The 20686-nt window shown below is 34.5% G+C and overlaps 1 protein-coding gene across 1 annotated transcript in view; it reads right to left on the reverse strand.

The window, feature by feature from the left end:
* Positions 1-20686, reverse strand: part of CWC22 (CWC22 spliceosome associated protein) — a 56095-nt gene that overhangs the window by 23513 nt on the left and 11896 nt on the right. The window contains exons 2-8 of the mRNA XM_045806243.2: positions 16154-16293; positions 11580-11647; positions 9782-9892; positions 6943-7194; positions 3654-3782; positions 2547-2715; positions 2105-2158 (exon numbers count right to left, since the gene is read on the reverse strand). Coding sequence (XP_045662199.1) covers positions 2105-2158; positions 2547-2715; positions 3654-3782; positions 6943-7194; positions 9782-9892; positions 11580-11647; positions 16154-16180 — 810 coding nt within the window. The 5' untranslated portion in view covers positions 16181-16293. The remainder of the gene's footprint in view (positions 1-2104; positions 2159-2546; positions 2716-3653; positions 3783-6942; positions 7195-9781; positions 9893-11579; positions 11648-16153; positions 16294-20686) is intronic.

The raw sequence follows: 20686 nt of genomic DNA on the forward strand, positions 1-20686 counted from the left end.
ATGAGCAAAGTTTTAGAATGCATACAGAAATACCCCAAATATGGGATACAATTTTTCTTTCACTCTCATTACGTGTTAAAAATTTCCAGATGATTGTTCCAAAAATCTAAATTGATTACATTAAATACAACTATTTGATTTATCTCCAAAAGAAATAATTCTTATACACTATATATAGGAAACAATATAATATCTACAGGAAATGCCATAATTAGCTTCAAAATAGAAGTTAAAAATTATACTACACTTTTTTTCTAATGCCCTTCTTCACAACCACAACTCTTTATATCCATTTCCTAGCTCATTCTATCAGCAATTCTGTTATACAGCAAATAGTTTTTAAATTACATTAATAATTTAATCGGAAATATCTTAACTGTGTCTGGTACTCAAGGATGGTTTTGAAATACTTCCCTCTTTTTTTTTCCCCCTCTAAATCAAGTTATTGACACTGACCATGTTCAAAAATTAATACTTAAAAACAATGCCAGGTAGGGTGGGAATAAAATTCTATCGAACAGCTTTGCTGTGAAAGGGAAAGGTACTAGGAAGCATTTTCAAGACACCATATGTATGCCTTCCTAAGGTCGGATACTTCTTTGAGATGGGGAAGGAAACAGTCTAAGTCTTAACTTAGGGAAATATCCCTTCCATTGAGCACAACATCAAAAATACATATTGCTTTTATTTTGTGGGATGGTGGTAACAGTCTTACATCAAGGTGATAAGAAAATATTGCCCTGTACCAAAGTTAGAAGATCTAAAATATTTAACATTTTAACTGTTTTGTGGCAATGACAAAAATATCTTCAATATAAATGAATATACATTCAAAAACTAAAACTTACTGTGTTTTCACATAGATATGTGAAATTAAGTCTCCATGGTCTTAAGAAGCAAGTTATCATTGCAATAATTTAAACTCATTAGGTTAAAATCTAATGGGTTTTTAAGAATGAACATGGGAAAGAACTTCATGTAGGAAAGAATTAAAATAATTAATGGCAGATAAATAAAATTAAATGTGACTTCAAAATTCTTCCTCTTATATATAATTAAACATAATATACATCTGAAGGAAACCTTTGAGTATGAATAAGAGCGATTCTGTTATTTTTAAGTTTAAATAGAAGCTAACTCAAAACTCTCAAATAAAAAAAAAACCTCTCAAATAGATGAATGGATGAATACAAAATAAACAAAAAACCTGAACAATAAAAAGACAAAATTACTTGCAATTAAAACAGATTAAAATTACTTCACTTATATTTTATAAACTCATTATTTTTTTTAAGATTTTATTTATTTGAGAGACAGAGTAAGAGTGACAGAGAGCATGACTAGGAGAGAGAGAGGAAGAAACAGGCTCCCCACTGAGCAGGGAGCCCCATGAGGGACTCGATGCCAGGACCCTGAGAGCATGACCTGAGCGGAAGGCAGATGCTTAACTGACTGAGCCACCCAGGCACCCCTATAAACTGATTCTAAGAATATATGACTTTATATACTATGTTCTTGCAGAGAAAATATTTTTTTTTATAGAATATCAGATAGTATTACATTCTCATGAACAACAGGTACAGGTGAAAAGAGTGGAAGACATAGCAACTTTACTGTCTTATAAATATGATTAAATTACATTCTTTGAAGGAATATTTGTAGTTGAATAACCATGTACAATATTAAGAGGCAGATCAATTTGATAAAATACCTGTTCGGGGTTCCTTTTTATATTTAAGAATATTAAACACATTTAGTATAGTTTTTTTTTTTTAAAGATCTTATTTATTTGACAGAGAGAGAGACAGCCAGTGAGAGAGGGAACACAGGCATGTGGAGTGGGAGAGGAAGAAGCAGGCTCCCAGTGGAGGAGCCTGATGTGGGGCTTGATCCCAGGACTCTGGGATCACGCTTAATGACTGAGCCACCCAGGCACCCCACTGAGCCACCCAGGTGCCCCTAGTACAGTTTTAAAACTAAAATATCATCCAAGATACTTTTCTGAAAGACTACAAGGCAAAACAAAGAGATGTGGCAATGAAGTGGCATCAAGCATGTGATGTCTAATGCCACTGAATGGTATCAAATTTTGAGAATTACTTACCACATTTTGGTTAATAAGATGTGCCACAAATTTTGAAGCAGTAAGACAAAGTTGCTGAAAAGTGAAGACAGAGACAATGTTAGTCTATAAACTAAAACCAATCTTCATTTAACTACTAAATCTATAGCTTATTTACACACTCTATTTAAAATACGTACTACACAAGGATAATTTTTATAATATAAGAAAGTTACAAGATAAAAACTATTACATGCAAAATAGTCCCATTTCTGGCTAAATAATTTTAATTCTACAGTTAAAGCCATTATTTTTGTGGCTCATCATTAGTGGCTAGAGATATTTAATGGAACAAAAAAATGTTATCATGAAATGCAGTTTTTAAAAGAATCCAACATAGCAATCAACATTGCTTATCACTGTTGATACTAGATTATTAGTCTGTCCCTATGTGGCAGTCGACTTACAAGCCCATCATATATACCTTATCATTTCTTCGATAGCCTTTTCGGAAATTAAGAATTAACCTCTTGAGGATTAATTCTCCGATCTGTGGAAATTTTGAGTTGATAATTGCCACTAACGCTGCATAAACATGGGTGAAGATTGGAGAAGCACTCTGTGCTTGCAAAACAGATCTAGAGAGCAGGCCTCTGTATAAAAAAGAAAAAAAAGAAGAGTCAACTTCTAACTCATTTTGAAATGAGCACTGTTCTATATGGATTTGATAAGGGGAGAGATGCAAAGTTATTTCTAGCAATGTAATGGCAAATAGTTACTGGACTGCCAAAAGGAGGAAGACAATATCTTAATAGTTACCAGGTTTAACTTTGAGAACTGAATCAACAGAGTAGAAAATGAGAAAAGAAAACCCAGTGCTTATACACTGTGAGATCTTAAACAACCCATATAGCCTCTGCTGCTTTCTGATTAAAATGGGAGAGCACTACCTACCTACCTTTGAGGACAGTAGTTGCGTCTTGGTCAACTTTCTATATCCCCACAACAGGTTACAACTTACTTTATATGCCCCCTCACCAATGTTTTGGAGGTGATAAATCAGGGTCACGTGGAATGACACAGGAAAACATCCCACAGATTTCAAAGTAAAAAACAGAGTATAAAATACTTCTATTTCCTGATCCTTTTAAAATCACAACCAGTTAAAACTACACAAAAAATGACTGTCATTTCCTTCTGCTTTTCTAAGATTTATCACTGATCTTTCTCATTTCTTTTACATTCTCACTTTGCTTTCACTAGAAAATTATATATATATATATATATATATATATATAAATGTTCATTATTTCTTATGAGTTTAAATTATTGGAAGTATTCAGTAAATAAATGTCTGCACAAAAAACACTATGTGATATGAAACTTCAAAAAGCAAAAACTGCACAATTTCTAATGGTGAAGTACAAGTTATTTGTTAGTAGCTTACATTTTTACAAGATCTGCATTTTAAATAATTATGCTCGACTACTCCTGAAGTAGCACAATAAATCAATGATTATTGTCCATGTAAATACTATGTTCATTTGAATAATCGCTGTGAAATACTATGAATAAAGTAGCTGATGCTTACCTTCCTCTAACTATGTTTTCTTGAAGAAGTTCTTGAATAATAATACCTATATTAGAAATGTTGACTTTGTTGATAAGACCATTGATTGACTTCTTTAGGGCCTCCCAGCTCATCCTCTGGTACGCTAAGCTAAAAAGAATTGATTTTAATAAAGATGAAAACGTAGTCAACAATTACAATAACCAGAGATTATAGTAAGAACCTAAAAAATACTTAAGTTCCTTTGTTTTTAACATTACTTTCATAAAATGACCTCAAAATAGAGTAAAATACTATATGAATACCTAAACCTATATTTGATGTTCTGTACATATGCTCAACTATAGATCACTTCTCTTTAATAAATAATAAAATTGTATAAGGATATATAAGGATAATGTTTGTTCTTATGTCCATGTATATTGGAAATTATAATATTCATTAGATTCAATACATACTTACATTATAATACTTCATTTAGTTAAACTGTCTTTAAAGAAAATATTTTAAAATGACAACTTTTAAAAATTTTAAATTATGATATGAAATACCTAAATATAAGCCATAAAAAGGAGATTTTTATTATGTCTTTTCTTATAAAACATAAGGAAAACAAAATTAAATATTTTAAACTGTAAAGAAATGGTAATAATTACAGGAAAAGGGAGAGTCATGATATCATGGGGCTGAAAGACTCGTATTTTAAAGAACATCTCTGCATTTAGGCAGTAGTTCCACATCTGTATTGCTTTTTTTTTTTTTTTTAACTTAGATCTTAGGCAATACTTTAGCCTAACTGGATTTGTTTAGGTTGAACTTGATAAAACCTAAGGTCTTTTAAAGCTCTATAATTCTATGGTTTTTATATTTATTTCTCTGTGGACTATGATATCAGCTGCAGAAAGTCTGATCTTTTTCATCTTCCTTATACTTCTCTGGCAGTCTGGTGAAGCTGAACGACTTCTTGGAACAATATATATAAATCTATAGGATTGCAAAGGATACCAATCATATTTAAATAGTATTCAAAGCATGAAAAGAAAAAAAGTTTGATATAGAATTCTATGTGCTTTTTAACACATTAAATAACAAGAAGTGGTGGTAGGCCCAATAACTTCTTTAATTTCCAAGTAGCATGGCCATAAGCAATACTTTGAGATATTTGCTGCAAATACTCTGTTAATACTACAATCTGCTGCCTACATTCCTGATAGAAAGAAATGCTAACTTTTAGTTAGAGATAAGCAAAAGTAAAGATGCAATTTTTTCTTTCCATTTACATTCATGGATTGCCTAAATTCCTTTATGGACCTCTTGAAGGTCTGTTGGTTAGGGATCCCTGTTCTGGAGTGGTAAATCAAGGGAGAGGTGGTGAGAGCAGTCTACCCTGGTGGGGAAGAATACTTTATCACTGACATTGTCCTCAGAAGACAGTGAGAACAAAAAGCAGACTGACTTGCAGTTAATTATATTGTTTTTAAATTCCCTAAAGATCATGTACTCCCTAAATGCCTGCATTTGAGGTGGGTGCAACACTTCCAGTGGGTCCCAACCCCAACCCTTTGGTATGCTACTATTTGAGAAACAAGATCAATGGCTTAAAAACTAGCCTAATTAGTAAGATTGCTGATACATAATCACAATCTCTATTAATCCTTGGTAATAAAACAAACAAACAACATAATCAAGTACAGTTGTACTTCCTAATTAAGAAGCCTACAATTCCCCTGACTTAGTATCTACCAGAAGTGAAGTCTACAGACTTCTCTTAAGAAACTTCTACTTCTCCTTGTCCCCTTTACAGCCTATGAACGGATTTAAACTATATATAAAATTATCTTCCAGGAATCTGTGTAAAATTACATATACTGGGGACTCTTCTCCACACACTTTATTTATAAGGAAGTAGGAGTTGGCTTAATAACAATGTTTCTGGTCTTTTATAACTAGGATTGCTTTGGACTGGACTGGAGACAATGACTCTCCCTCTAATGCTGCCATTATTGCCTCCTCCTAAGAGCAGAGAACAGAAAGCAGAATGCCTACATGCTCATGAAGCTCCTGCTAACCATAGAAGCCATCTCCAAATCCCTTCCAAACGTAACACTGCAGGCATCACTACCATGTACTGGAATATTACACATACAGAGAAACGTGCTAATTAGTTTTAAATTTAATGTCATCTAATGTCCCTTTCTAGCTCATAAATTTTAAAAATTTTATTTCAAATACTTATACTTTATATAAATCACATTTCTATCTCAAGCTAATTCATAAAGTAAATTTAGATTTCATTTATGTAAGGGTCTCAAGTACTTTCAAGTTGCCATTAAAATACTTATGAAAGATGTGGGAATACTCTTTCTTGGCTCACCTGGAAATCTGTTTTTCTTAAAGTCTAGCTACTCTCTATCCCAATCTTTCTTTTTACCTAACTGGCAACTGAGTGACCATTTCAATCCCGGACCATACTTTTCGTAATTATCCTCTCATTCTGCTAGAGAAAAAGGTCCTGGAAACTTAGCAATACTTTCATAGATAGCTCCTCTCATCTCACTTATTTTGAAAAGGAAGTGAAGGTATTTTGAGGGTGAATGTTTATTGGTGAATTTTGATTATTTGCCTTAGCAAAAATTATAGTCTAAGATGGTATGGTCTAAGAAAACTATGGAGTAGAGAAGATTCAACTTCATTTCATAGATTAGTATAGGAGTTGGCAAACTACATCCCTGACTCAAAAGCAGCCTACAGCCCATTTTTGTAAAAAGAAAGCTTTACTGGAACAGAGTCACACTCATTTGTTTACATATTACCTATGCCTGTATTCACTACTACAGCAGAGCTGAGTAGCTGCAACAGACACAGAACACTGCACAAGCCTAAATTATTTAGTGTCTGGCTGTTTACAGAAAAAGTTTGCCAACTCCTGGTTTGGTACAACTGGAAAGATCGATTTTAGTTCTAAAATATCAATAATTCTCTTGATTATCTATGAAAAATGGACACTACTTATAGGCATGCATATAACTATAAATGAAATAGTTTGAAAATAGTAAAAATAAAAGATCTTTCCTCAACCCTTTTTGATTTAATTCATGTAAAAAAAATAAAGAAGTTGAGCTAATGTCAGGGTAAAGAGTAAGCAGAGCTCCGAGGGAGCTTATAGAGTAAAGAAGAGAAATATAATTTGAGGTCTCTACCATTGTGGACTGGTAATGTAAACTTTCAATAGCCAATGTTAATTAGACCATAGTTGACTTTTTTTCGACGAGGGTATCACTGCTTTGTATATTCAGTGGTATTGACATGCCTGTTTTTATCTGTAATCTGCTCTTGCATCATCCTGAGCTTTGCAGGAGGAATATATGCTCCACCGGTGCGAGTAAGAAGAGGATCCAGCTCATCTTTCTTCTTCTTTGCAGTAGGTTCATCCTGAGCAGAGGAACTCTGGGTTACTGATGGTTCTGGACTTCTTCTCCCAGGAGTTGGAGACTTCCGAGACCTTTTACGATCCATATCTCTTTCTCTTTCTCTTTCTCTGCGTTTTTCTCGGTCCCTACTTCTGTAATATTAATTTTTTTTTAATGGAGAAAAGACAATATAAATTACATTCTTTTTTTTTTTAAAGATTTTATTTATTTATGTGACAGAGAGACAGCCAGGGAGAGGAAACACAGCAGGGGAGTGGGAGAGGAAGAAGCAGGCTCCCAGCGGAGGAGCCGGATGTGGGACTCGATCCCCAGGACGCCGGGATCACGCCCTGAGCCGAAGGCAGACGCTTAACGACTGCACTACCCAGGCGCCCCTATAAATTACATTCTTAAATGAGCTGCATACCAAATCAGTGAGACCATTTGCAGGCTGCAAATTCAGACAAGGGAAAGTGGTTTGGAATGGTGAGGAAGTGCTTCATAGAGAAAATGTAAATTAAACTAGGGCTTCAAGACTTGACAGAATTTATACTGGGGCAAGGGTGGGAAGTGTGATAGTGACATAAAGACAGTGTTTTCGGAAGATAATTTAGCCCATGATGTACATGATAAACTGTATAAAGAAGAAACCAGAGTTTATCTCCAATAATGGCAATTTCGGAATAAAAATGTCCTAAAAAAACTTAACATTTGAAATTATTTCTTGATAGAACTGGCTTTTAAAACCTCAGAGTATCAGAAGCATCTGGTTATTTGAGACAATGTGAAAAAAAAATCAACTATTTTCCAGCTATAACTCTTCCCGACTATAGTAGGTGAGTATCCTTTCTTAAGTTAACATTTTTAAAACAATCAAGGTATTATTTTCTGAAACTATCAAGAACTAACAGGAAAAGTAAATTCCTGCTTTTTTGCTATCTTTCCCAAGAGAAGAGTTTGTCCTCTTAGCCATTTTTTAAAAAATCTATACTACCTTGGAAACTTAGATCATTCTGCTCATGCTTTGTGCAACCATTAGTTAAATGAATACAGTACATAAAAACAAGTGTCATTTATCACCATTACCAGGAAACCGCTCGATGGATTTTAGCTAGATCGGGGGGGGGGATGTATTTGAGATAGTCTGTCTTAATATACAGTAATACAACTTACAAAGAGAGAAAAGCAGTCACCTAGTCAGGTAGATTCAGAGGAGCTGTTTTGAAACTGAAGTGTACCACTGTATACACGAAGACAGAGTGAACAGAAGGGAAAAAAGGTGGTTCCAAATAGACAACCCAAATAGTCACAAAGCCAGGTGCACTGCAATCTAGGCACTGATTTGCAACTGAGTTACTTCTTATTATGAGTGTAGTATGTTCTAAGAGAATAACTACAGTAGGGATTTACTGGCATTGGTTATGATTCTTCTGAGAAACACTAGGTGAGACTGCTAGCTGCCTGATAAAATTGCGTCTTTACAATTTCACTGTTTGTTCCTTTAGAGTGCAGAAGTAATGGAGTGTTTTTCAAGTCTAAATAGAAATATTTCTCTTCCAATGCTTTAATACTGTTACCTTTTATTTTCTACGTAATACATAGCCTGCTTACTTCACAGTGTGACTGTATGGATCAAATGAGACTTAGGTACATACACTGGACCAAACAAGTTACAATGAAGTAATACAGTCAGAGATTATGGAAGAAAACATGGGCTTTGGAATCCAAATTGAGTTCAAATCCCACTTTCATTGTCTACCAGATAGGCAACTACAACCTCAGTAAGTTACATAATCACTTCAAACCCACTTCACTTTTTTCTTCCCCCCTGTAAATTGTGAAAAATAGTACCTAGTTAGTAAGAGTCTTAACAGTATTTGAGAAAGAATGCAAAATGCTTAGCTCACCAATTATGGTGGCAGTAGTTGGTTCTCCTGAGGGGTCATTAAGGTGACAGCAGATGAGTCTGGCTTTTGGAGGTTAATTTCATCTGACATTTTAGTTTTGGGTACATATTAGAAAGTAAGTAGTGAGAAGGAAATTTAAGCTCCAGATATCAAATAATGTGATCAGCCTCAAACTGCAGAGGAGTTTCATCAAAATTTTAGTGGGGGTACAGTCTTGGTAGTCATGGAGTGGGTAACATGAGGGAGACATCAAAAGGATACAGACCTTCATGAACAATAAAATAAGGTAGACGTGTTTTTGAAACTGGATGACTAATAGGGTGGGTAGTCAAATTCTCCAAGGCTCAAGAAAGAATAATTTATATTTGGGTAAAAACTAGACTGGTAACTTCATTCTCACTGTCCCAATGCCATCATGCAGGAAAATATATTTTGATCACTCTATGTCATATGATATAAACGACTTTCATTCGGTAAGGAATCTCAAAAACTCACACTGCCAACTTCTCATGCAGTACAGTACCATGCAATGAATAAGAGCTTAGGCTCAATGTCAGACAGACCTGGACTTTCCAATGACATGCTTCTAAAACACAAACAAATGACTTAAATCCTCTTGCCTCAGTTTCTTCATCTATAAAACACACAATAGTATCTACTCCCTACATTTACTGCAATAAGGAGTTAATTCACATGAAGTCCTTATTAGAAAGCCTGGCACCTAAGAACATCCATTTAATGGTAGCTGCTATTATTATTGTTTTTTTTTAGAAAGCATAAAGAAAATTTGGACAAGTAAGATTTTTCTATAGTTAAAATTTCCAATACTAACCGTGATTCCACGCTACTATCATAAGAACGTCCTCTTCTTGAATGCTCGTAGTCTGACCTGCTGTAATCAAAGTGATCTCTATCCCTAGGGGATCTTTCTTGTTCTCCATATCTAAAACATAAAAGAAAATCAAAGTTATAAGATGAAAACTACTATGTTATAAATGCCTAGAAAAATCACATACTGGTAATGCTAAAGCAACTCTATGACTGAACTATGTCTTACTGAACTTTTTAACAAACAGCTTATTTTGTTGACACCATTCATTTAGTCTTGATTATAAAAGCTTTCAGAGTGTGTACAAAACTACTACTGGAGTTCACATAACCAAACCTGTCATCCTGATTCACATCATCTTAAGTAAAAGATATATATCTGGATATCATATATAGTTGGCATGAAAAAAACCCACCCTGCAAATGACTCCTTTTGCCTAGTTGGCACATTTTATGAAAGGAATGAGCAAATGGGACCAATGTCATTGGTTGGCCTCCACAAAAACCAGCTTAACTCATTCCAAAAGACATCCAAAACACATCAGCTATTATTCTTGAACTTGCTTTACTGAGTAGCAGTGAGAAAGAACTGAAATTATTAGCAAACAAGGATGACAGCATAAGATCTGCCATTTGAACTTTAAATATCAATAAAGTCAGAGATCCTCAAGAGAAGTTAAATAAATACACACAAAATAAATACACATAGTAATATATATATAGTAATTCATATTTTATATACAGTTAACCATATAGCACAGTATTATAAATGTATTTTTCTCTTCCTCATGATTTTATTAATAACATTTTCTTTTCTCTAGCTTACTTCACTGTAAGAATAGAGTATATAATACATGTAACATATACAAAATATTAGTTGACTGCTTATGTTGTCCGGTAAGGCTCCTGGTCAACAGCAGGATATTAGTAGTTATGACTTTTGGGGAGTTAAAAGTTATAGGCAGATTTTCAACTATGGGGGGGGCGTTAGTACCTCTAACCCCCAGGCTGTTCAAGGGTCAACTGTATATTTCTACAATTAACTTATATAACATATAGATATACATGTGTGTCTGTGCATGTCGAGTTTTTTTTTTTTTTTTAAAGACAATAAGTAAGTGACTGATGAACGGTACTAAGTAGTTGCAAGCCATGACAATTAATTTGATGTTCATGAAACGAAAGTTTTTAGAGACAACAGAGTGAAATAAGAAGAAAGTACATATGTGGTAAGGAAGAGATGAGATCACTGAAACAACGTTTAGTGGATGCGTCTCCCTTCATTAATTATTTTTAATGGTCATAGCTCACTAAGTGAAATAACTGAAGTACTACTATGAATGCCTGATGAACATTAATAGTAATATTTCTAGATCTTTCATCTTAACACATAAGATATATATATATAAAAGTATTCTAAAATCTATAGAGAGCTATGTAAAGGATAGCAGTAACAGTAAGAGCAGCACTTCAAAATAAGGTGATTTCAACTCAGTTTTCCATTTTATAAACTTTCATCTAGTGTTTCATCCAGTATTCATTTCATTTTGTAAAACTTTTATGTAGTATTTGACATGCTGAAATTATTCTCACCTCCAAAATTAGATAAAATCCAGAATTATTTACTAGAAACTCCTAGAACAGTCATTCAAGAATGATTTGTCCTTAAGCTTATTCAAGTAATATTGTAAAACCATCTAAAAGAAATCACCCACCCTAAAATGAAGAACCTAAGAACTAAATAATTTTTAAAAACTCATTACAAAAACTTTAAATTGCAGGAGCACATAAAAATTATTTACCTGTCTTCTGGAGAGGAGGTCCTCTGATAGGAATTATAGTTTTCCCTTTTGTCATGACCAGAAGAATGCTTTCAAAGGGAAAAAAAGAGGGGGAGGGGTTATTTTAAAAATTATGTTAAAAACACAGAGAAAATGAAATATGTCTCTCAGAAAATTGGAAGTGCTTTACAAATTATTTCAAAGCTTTTTTTTAATCATAAGAATAATTCATGTTATCTAAACAGTATGTAAAATAAAATTTTCAGGCCCTCCAAGGTAAATATCTGTGGCAAAAAATCTGTTTTCACTATGGACCACATAGTTTTTTAACCAAAAAAAATTCAAGGTAGAAGAAAGTAATTCTCATATTTTTGATGCCACTTAATGGTATTTTATACTATGTGTTAAGTTTTAAATATATAGAACATCATTTTTATAAACACCTCTCGGTGAAAAACAAGACCAAAGCTTTTCCTTGGTGAAAAACATGACTAAGGGCTAGAAGTCTTCTAGCAAGAAGAGTTCACTCCTGTGGTTATATCAAAGTCTTATAATACAGCACTTCTCTCCCTGGATCTAGTTTGTCTTATAAAAACCACTTTAGTTCAGGTTACTAAATCTGGATAAAGTAAACAGCTAGAAGAAACCGACTCTAACATATTTATGAAAATTCGTTTCACTTTCAGGAAACATTGTTTGAATGTGTGATATGTATGGCACTATGTTAGACTACGGATTTGAAAAACATGATTCGTGAGAGAAAGCTCCTATGCCAAATCCTTTGAAAAATAACAAGACATACAAATAAATAACTCCACTGTAACATGGAACTGAAGAGAAATTTCACAGAGATATGAACTATTCAGTTGGAGAACAAATCTTAATTTAAAAATCCAAATGCAGTCAAAAAGCCAAAATATTGATCTCTGTGAATGGGTAAATTTTTTATATCACTGATGAACATTCATATTGGCCAGCTTTTTTTTTTTTAAGGATTACAATAATTTTAACTAACCTAACTATAAGAAAGGAAAAATAGTATGTTTTTTAAAAGTAGCTGTAGCTTAAAAACTAAGAAAAAGGAAATCAAATAATGAACAACCTGTTCTGCATATTTACCTGCTTGCCTCCTTAATGGGAAAAAGAAACATTTAAAAATAAAAAATTATACTGCACGGAAGTGTAAACAAGCTCCAACTTCCTCTTATTTTATGACTAATTAATAGCAGTTTGAGTCAAACATTATCACAAGGAAACTGCCAAACAGTCTCATTAACTGCTGAATTTTTCTATAGTATATACAAAGTAGACTAATCTACGTAGGTGAATAAGCATGTGATCAAAATTTGTAATTTATGGGGGCGCCTGGGTGGCTCAGTCGTTAAGCGTCTGCCTTCGGCTCAGGGCGTGATCCTGGCGTTCTAGGATCGAGCCCCACATCAGGCTCCTCCGCTGGGAGCCTGCTTCTTCCTCTCCCACTCCCCCTGCTTGTGTTCCCTCTCTCAATGGCTGTCTCTCTCTCTGTCAAATAAATAAATAAAATCTTTAAAAAAAAAAATTGTAATTTATGGTAGCCATAGTTTGGGGGCTATTTTATGCTGAATGCGACGATCTTAAAATCCTGTGTCTAATGTATGTAAGAAAGTTTTAAAAATTATTTCACTTAGCAACACAACGAGAAAATTGTTCAATATGTATGACATAGTTTTCTATAAAACTTGACTTCAAGATCCCAAACCAAATATGGAACACAAGACTCATTCGATTCATGGCAACACCAAACATAGTTCATTTATTGGACTGATCATTTACTGTAAGACACAGTCCTTCCTGTGTAGACACCCTGTAGACAAAAGTTAGGAAAAACCCTTAAGGAATTAATGATCTTACGGTAGAAAGCCAGCTGTAAAGATTTTCACAATTAAACATATCAGATTATATGTTCCTGAGAGAGCAACAGAGAAAAGAAGAAATAGGAGGAGGAAGAGAAGGACGAGGGGAAAAGGAGAGGGAAGAGAGAGAGACAGAAAACAAAACTGCAGTCTACTTTTTCTTTACAAGGCATAGCAATTATTTTGATTACATTAGGGAGAAGGCCTCAGTTCTTTGCTAATGATTTTTAACACATCTCCGCAACATCTGTTGTAAGCGAGGGGGGAACCAAAAATATTGAAGTCGTGAATCAGGATTTCGTAAATATGATTAAGTTAACGTGACTGGCACACACAAAAGTGCTAACAGGACATCTTGAGTAGGGAACATTATAACTGAATACTGAGGGATGACAGTGGGTAGAGGGGGATTTGAACTAGGCTTTGGTAGATGAACAGGATTTCACTAAGTAAAATAAAAAAATTTATCATTTTTAGATGTGATTCAAATAATAATCTCAATTTTCCTATTTCCTTTATCATAGAGTTCAGATTATAAATCAGAGTAGGCATTGAAAATAATATATTGTCAAATTCACCTTTAAAAATCCTCTAAATTGTTCATTAAGCAAACAAATGTTTATACCATGTGGTTACCTATAATCTCTAACAATAAAGATAGCAGTATGAGAAGGTCAGTGGAGCAGGGAGGCTGAGTCCAACCTCCGAGCATCCATTAGGCTCAGGAACCAGTCTTTAAGAGCAAGGAGAGGAAGGGCTGAAACAAGTAGGAAACTTCGTCCTGACAGCTAAGGAAGCTACAGCAAGGCTCAATGGAAAAACAAGGGATCCTCAGCTGAACCCTCCCAAACCTAGCAGATGAGTCCTCAGAACATCAAGGGGAAGATGTAAGCTTCACCTGAGGTAAAAATGGGCCCCACCCAGCTAGTGGACTTGCCTTGGCTAACAGGATGGAGAAAGGGAGGGAGGCTAGGCTACGAACTGGCATACAGAGCTGAGCCACTAAGCTTGGAGGGCATGCTGACTGAAGATACCAACTCCTAGTACGGAAGGGTGCCACCGAGGACCCACTGGGACCACAGGAGGTAAACGTGGAGAAGCAGTGTAAGAGGGGCAGGAAAAGGATTCTGAAAAGACTAAACAACACATCTCCCTCTGTGTAAAAGATATCTGGCTAAATCTGAGTGCTCTCGTCTAATTTGGCTCAATCAAGAGCCAGTTCCACACCAGGTCTCCTCTTTATATCCCTAGCTTTTAGCACAGTCAGCCACCTACTATGCCCACGATTAGTTAACTGCTTAAGTGCCACTGGACCAATGAGTACAAGTCCCAAAGAGGCAGATTTCAGAACAATATATGAAAGTATCTACTGACAGACAGATCTAGCTTGAGACAGTGAACTCCCACCAAAAAAGATATACAAGCATGGGCTGGGTGTCTACCAAGCCTTACATTCGACAGTACCATACTCGACAGAATTTAGAAAAGATGGCAGCAGAACATGCCTCAGTCTGTAAGTCTTATTAATTCAGTTTATTAAACACCTACCAGGCACCTGGCCTAGTACCTGGTGTCTACCACTAAGCTCAGTCTACTGGTTCTCTTTTTAAAGAAGGAAAGCAGCAGGGCCTAGATCTGTAATTAAATAAAAATACACCTTCCCCTTTACTGACTCCAAGACCCACGGAGTGATGTGTCTGCGTGTAGATCTGTGCAATTGAAAATAAGTGGAATAGTTTGCTCTCCTGCCAAGTCCACTGACAGGCAGAGGAACAGTTCAGAGAGTAGACGGCGTTACTGGTTCCTGTTAACTGCTCTCACTGCATTTACTATTCTCCCTTCCTTATAACCTGCCTCAGCGACACTAGACTCTTTGTCTTTAAATGTGCTGTTCCATCTGCCTGGCATACTCTTTTCCCAGTTATTTGTATGGCTAACTTCCTTACATCCTTCAAGGTTCTGTTCAAATGGCTACCTTTTCAGTGGGCCCTCCCTATCAAAAATTGCAACCCCCAATGCTAATGATCAACTTTACCCTATTTCTTTTGTCTATAGCATGAGTCTAGCTCTTAAGAACACTATCCCACACCATTTACTTATGGATGAAGTTTATAATTTATTTTCTGTCTTCCCCCATTAGAATGCAAACTCCATGAGACCAAGGATTTGTTTTGTTCACCATTTTACCTAAAGTGCTTAGAATAGTCATTGGGACATAGTAAGAATTCAGTGAATATTTGTTCAACAAGTGTATAATGTCTAAAGGACAGCACAGAAAAAAGAGCTTGTTTATGCACATGAAATGCAATAAAAGGCTCCCTTGTAGATAGACATGCAGGAACTATGATTAACTGAGGAAGGAGATGCCTGTCTTCCATTTCACGCTCATTCACGGAAGTATGCTCTTTAAGAAGAATGGTGGAATTCCCTGCCCTGTTAATTATTCTTCTTTTGCATGTGCTCACTCACATGCACTTTCTTGATTTGTGCAGGCAATGATACACATATATGCATACATGTACATGGACATACACACATACATCTTGCATGTTCTCTCACTTGCCCTCTTGCACACTATTGCTTCTATCTGACTACGTAGCTACACCTGAAATTGTGTAAGTTACATATGTGTATGACGCCATTCTACTGTCTGGTTCTACAGGTACAAGTTTATGTTCTTCATTATAAATTACAAACACTTACTTTTATCTGTGCCACACTACTTTTCATTTTCTGTTGCCAGTTGATCTGATAAATCAAAAACTCCTTAAGTTGGTCCAAAAAACAGGTACCAAATGGTATGAATTCCTTGACAGTTTACTTTTTCTGTCTGCAAATGTCACCTGAAAGGTATACCAAAGAAAGCTTTGTTAACACTGACAAAATGTATGTGAAATAACAACATATTATTTACACACAATGACTATTTGACCATCTTATTTTTCTTAATCAGTAGGCACAGATATATAATCAATAATTAAATAAAAATTCAAAACTTCCTTAAACAGTTCCACTTAACAATGTATAAAGAACACATTCATAGAAAAGACCCTGAATAAGAGAGCAAATAACAAGGGCTTATTAAGGTATTTTAGTGTAATGACCGAGAGGAACAAAACTCAATTTAATAATTGATGTCAGATAACTTTATTCAAATTGTTTTCAGTGAGGGACACCTAAACCTATATCATAAAACAGTACTGTGATAATATAAAAAACAAGTGAACAGAAGAAATAATTATATCAGATAAACTCTATATAAACAGAGTATAAAATATCCCATTTCTATATAAACTAAGAATGAATTATCCAATGTTCTTGTAATAATGATCACTCAGAAATAAATATGCTCTGTGTAAAAATATAAGTAAATTTTAATGTAATCTATCAAAGGCACATGACTTCTGATATATGCAGGTATAAGAACTAAGTTATTTGGCTCAGAATAAACCTAGTCACCAACAGTAAATGCTAAAATAAAATTTTTTTTTTGATATCCGTTAATTACATTTCAGGAATTTTCGAAAAATGCTGAACTGCTACTTATGTTAACACAGGACTACCATTTAAGTACTTAATTGTAATTACATATCTAAGTGGTTTATGGTTTGGTGAATGAAATTACAAAAGGTAATGAAATTACAAAAGTCAAATGAAATAGAAGAAAATAAAAGAGGTAGAGAATATACAGAAAGAACTGTGCCCAGTACCAAAATAACTGAATACAACTAGGAAAAGTTTTACATTTGAATGCCAGAAACGATTACAGATTATCTAGTTCAATTCATTTTTAAAGATAAAAATACTGAAGGTCAGATTAAATCATTTCAATGCCCTAAGCTATACTACCAGAAACTTAGCCTAGGGATACCCAATTAAGTTTTCTTTCCACTAGACCACATACACAAATAATCTTGACACTATGAAGTGACAGAGAGCTACTATCATTTAATGCACATAGGGATGTACACAAATCACTAGGTCTATTACAGCGGTTAGCATGGCATCAAAGTTCTTAAAAGCAATATATATGAGTGTATGAGATTATTTACAAACTTAATCTATAAAGGATAATTGCAATCTACAGAACATCACCACTTCTGTATTTGTAGCTGCAGTTAGACTAACATGCCTCTAGGGGACTCCCAGCAGGGAGAGAGCCAGAGGAGAGAAGCACCACGTGCCCAACTCTCTGACCACCTGTGAACGAACACATGTACAAAACAGAGTAATGCTAAGGCACAGAGTTCTGTGAATATGAACTGCCACCTAAGAGAACTTACAATTTAGTCTAATCAAGTTAATTGCCTAAAAAGTCACCACTCCTCAGAGGAATGTAACAGAATCTACAGTCATAACATAACAGTAACAATGTCCAGGATACAATTAAAATAACTTACCAGAAAACTGTGGTCCAAGCTTAAGAAAAAAGACAATCAATGGAGACCAAAATTGAGATGACCCAGATGATGGAACTGGCATACAAAGTTTTTAAAGCTTATTCAAAAGTGCAAAGGAAAACACGCTCACAAGGAATAAAAGCAGGAAAGTTCAGCAAAAACAAAGCAAAAGGAAAAAGAAAATAGAACCAAACCGAATTTCTAAAACTGAAAAATACATGAAGTGAAAAATTCACTGGTTAGACTTAAAGCAAAATGGAGATAAAAGAAAGTCAATGAATGTGAAGTAAGATAAAAAGAAATTAACCAATCTAAAAACAGACCAAAAAAATTTAATGAACAATATCAGGGACATGTGGTATAATATCAAAGGACCTAATATGTGTGCAATCAAAGTTCAAGAAGGAAAGAGAAAAAATGGAATAAAAAAATTTCTCCCGTATTTGGCAAAAGGCATAAATCTACAGATTCTTGAAGCTCAGGGAATCCTAGGTAGGAGAAATACAAAGAAAACCATGCCTATGCACATAGTCATAGATAATGGTCAAAGCTTAACTGCTGAAAATCAAAGATAAAGGGAAAATCCTGAGAGCAGCAAGAAGGGAAAAAAAATATATTACACATACAGGGAAATAACCATTCAAATTACTACTGACTTCTTATCAGAAACTAAGGAGACAAGAAGACAATCTTAAAAGTGCTGAAAGATAAAAAACTGTTAACCTAGAATTCCAGGAAAAATAAATCTTAAGAATGAAAATAAAGACATTTACTAATTAAAACAAACAAAAGAAAACTAAGAGAAAGTAAGAGAATGTGTCACCAGCAGACCTGTACTACAAGAAATGCTAGAGTTCTCAGGCTGTAGGGAAATGATACCAGATGGAGACTGGAAAAGGAATGAAAAACACTGGAAATGGTAACTTTCCCAGGAAGTATAAAAGGCTACTTTTTCCTTCACTTAAAATACATTGGTTTATTTAAAGCAAAAATTAACATCTTGAGGGGTTACAGTGTATGTAATTAGAGTATACGTGATATGTAGCATATAGGAGGAGGAGGTAAAATAGACCTACATGATCTAAGGTTTCTAAATTTTTTGTGAATTGGTAGTAATAGCAACTCTAAGAAACTTGGAAAGTTAAGGATATATATTGTGTTCCCTAAAACAATGACTAACAAAGTAATGTAAAAAATATAGCTAAAAAGTCTGTAGATAAATTAAAATGGAATTTTAAAAACTATTTAAATAATTTAAAAGGACAAGATAGAAGGAACAAAGGAACAAAAAACTGAAGGGAAATTAAAAAAAAAAAGATGGTGGACCTAAATCTAACTGCTGATTTTATCAAATATTAATGAACAAACATGTCTAATAAACAGAAGCTAGTTCTGTCCTCCCCGCAGATGGACGCAACCCTGAAGGCAAGATCTTGTCTTGAAAGGGTTTTAGCCACGTGACTGCTTAACAAGAGGACTTTGTGCCATAACATACAAATCACGCGAGTCTTCTTTTTTTACATGACTCTTTTCAGAGGTCCTGTTTTTATAGCTATAAATGTATAGAGCTATAAAATTCAAAATTTTACTCAATTAACTTTCGCCTAAAGGTAATGGTTAATTTTTTTTTTACCTCTACCAGCACAACCAGCATATCATTTCTAACAAATACTTATCACCTTTATCACCCAATATTATTTATATATACACTCATTCAACAACAAATAATATTTACTACACTTCTATTATTTTGCCAGGCATCTTTCTAGATACTGGGTAGACAGCAGTGAACACCCACAACAAAATCCCCTGCCCACATGGAGCTTATATTCTAGTTACAAAACATAAATCTAAATTGATAAGCAAAGCACTAAGCAGCTCAAGCAAAGTGGCTTGTTGGGCTTCTTCTACTTTTTTTATACATGCCAGTTTCAAATCATTATTTAATATAAACCTGGTTCACTAAGTCATTATGTTACATCAAATTATGAACACTTGTGTGATAGAAGTACGAGTACCTATATGGGGGCCCACCTGACTTACTAAATCAGGTGTGTGTGTGGGGGGGGGGGCAGAGGGGAGGACTAGGCATGCTGGTTCTATAAAAGCATCCCCAAGGTATTTCCAATATCCAACTCTTCCCCAGGTTTCCTCAGCTTTCCGATTTTGGATGAGAAATCTTGGTTCTCAATTTGTCATAAACCATGAATAACGAATATAAAATACAGAGACTTCATAGCCTCCCTCCCTTATAGTGAAATACATAGTCATAAATCATTTGGAAAGGGACACATACATTCCAAATGTATTAATCCATACTAACTCACTGGTAAGAAGCATATATACGCATGCAAAATAATATCAATTATCAGTGATTTTTAAATCTGAGAGATTCTGGGCACAATTCATAGGGAGAAAATTCTCACTGGTTATGCAATGACTGACTGCCACAGCGCAGGCTCTTTAGGAGTTTAAAAAATGTGCCATAATAATGAAGTAACATTACCTACTGCAACATGGGCACAAGCACAACTTTAAGCACTGAAATGGAGTCATCCAGATGACAAAATGTTTATAAAGTGCTTTTATTATTCTTAAAATGAATATAAGACATGAAAAATTGAGATAGGAAAAGAGAAAAAAAAACTACATTAACGGCCTTCCTAGGTAAACTAGATACAGATTTCATATATATTCACATACAAGGACTGAAATAATTTCTGCAAAAATTTTTTTGCTTATAGGTTTAAATATGCTTATTAATTAATGAGATTTGGAATATACCTTATGGAAAAATTAAAAGCCTAGAGAATTGTCAGTGTCCTTCATTTGTTTT

Source organism: Ursus americanus, chromosome 1, assembly GCF_024610735.1.
Source record: "Ursus americanus isolate L20-20 chromosome 1, mUrsAme1.1.p, whole genome shotgun sequence".
In the NCBI taxonomy this organism is placed as follows: domain Eukaryota; kingdom Metazoa; phylum Chordata; class Mammalia; order Carnivora; family Ursidae; genus Ursus; species Ursus americanus.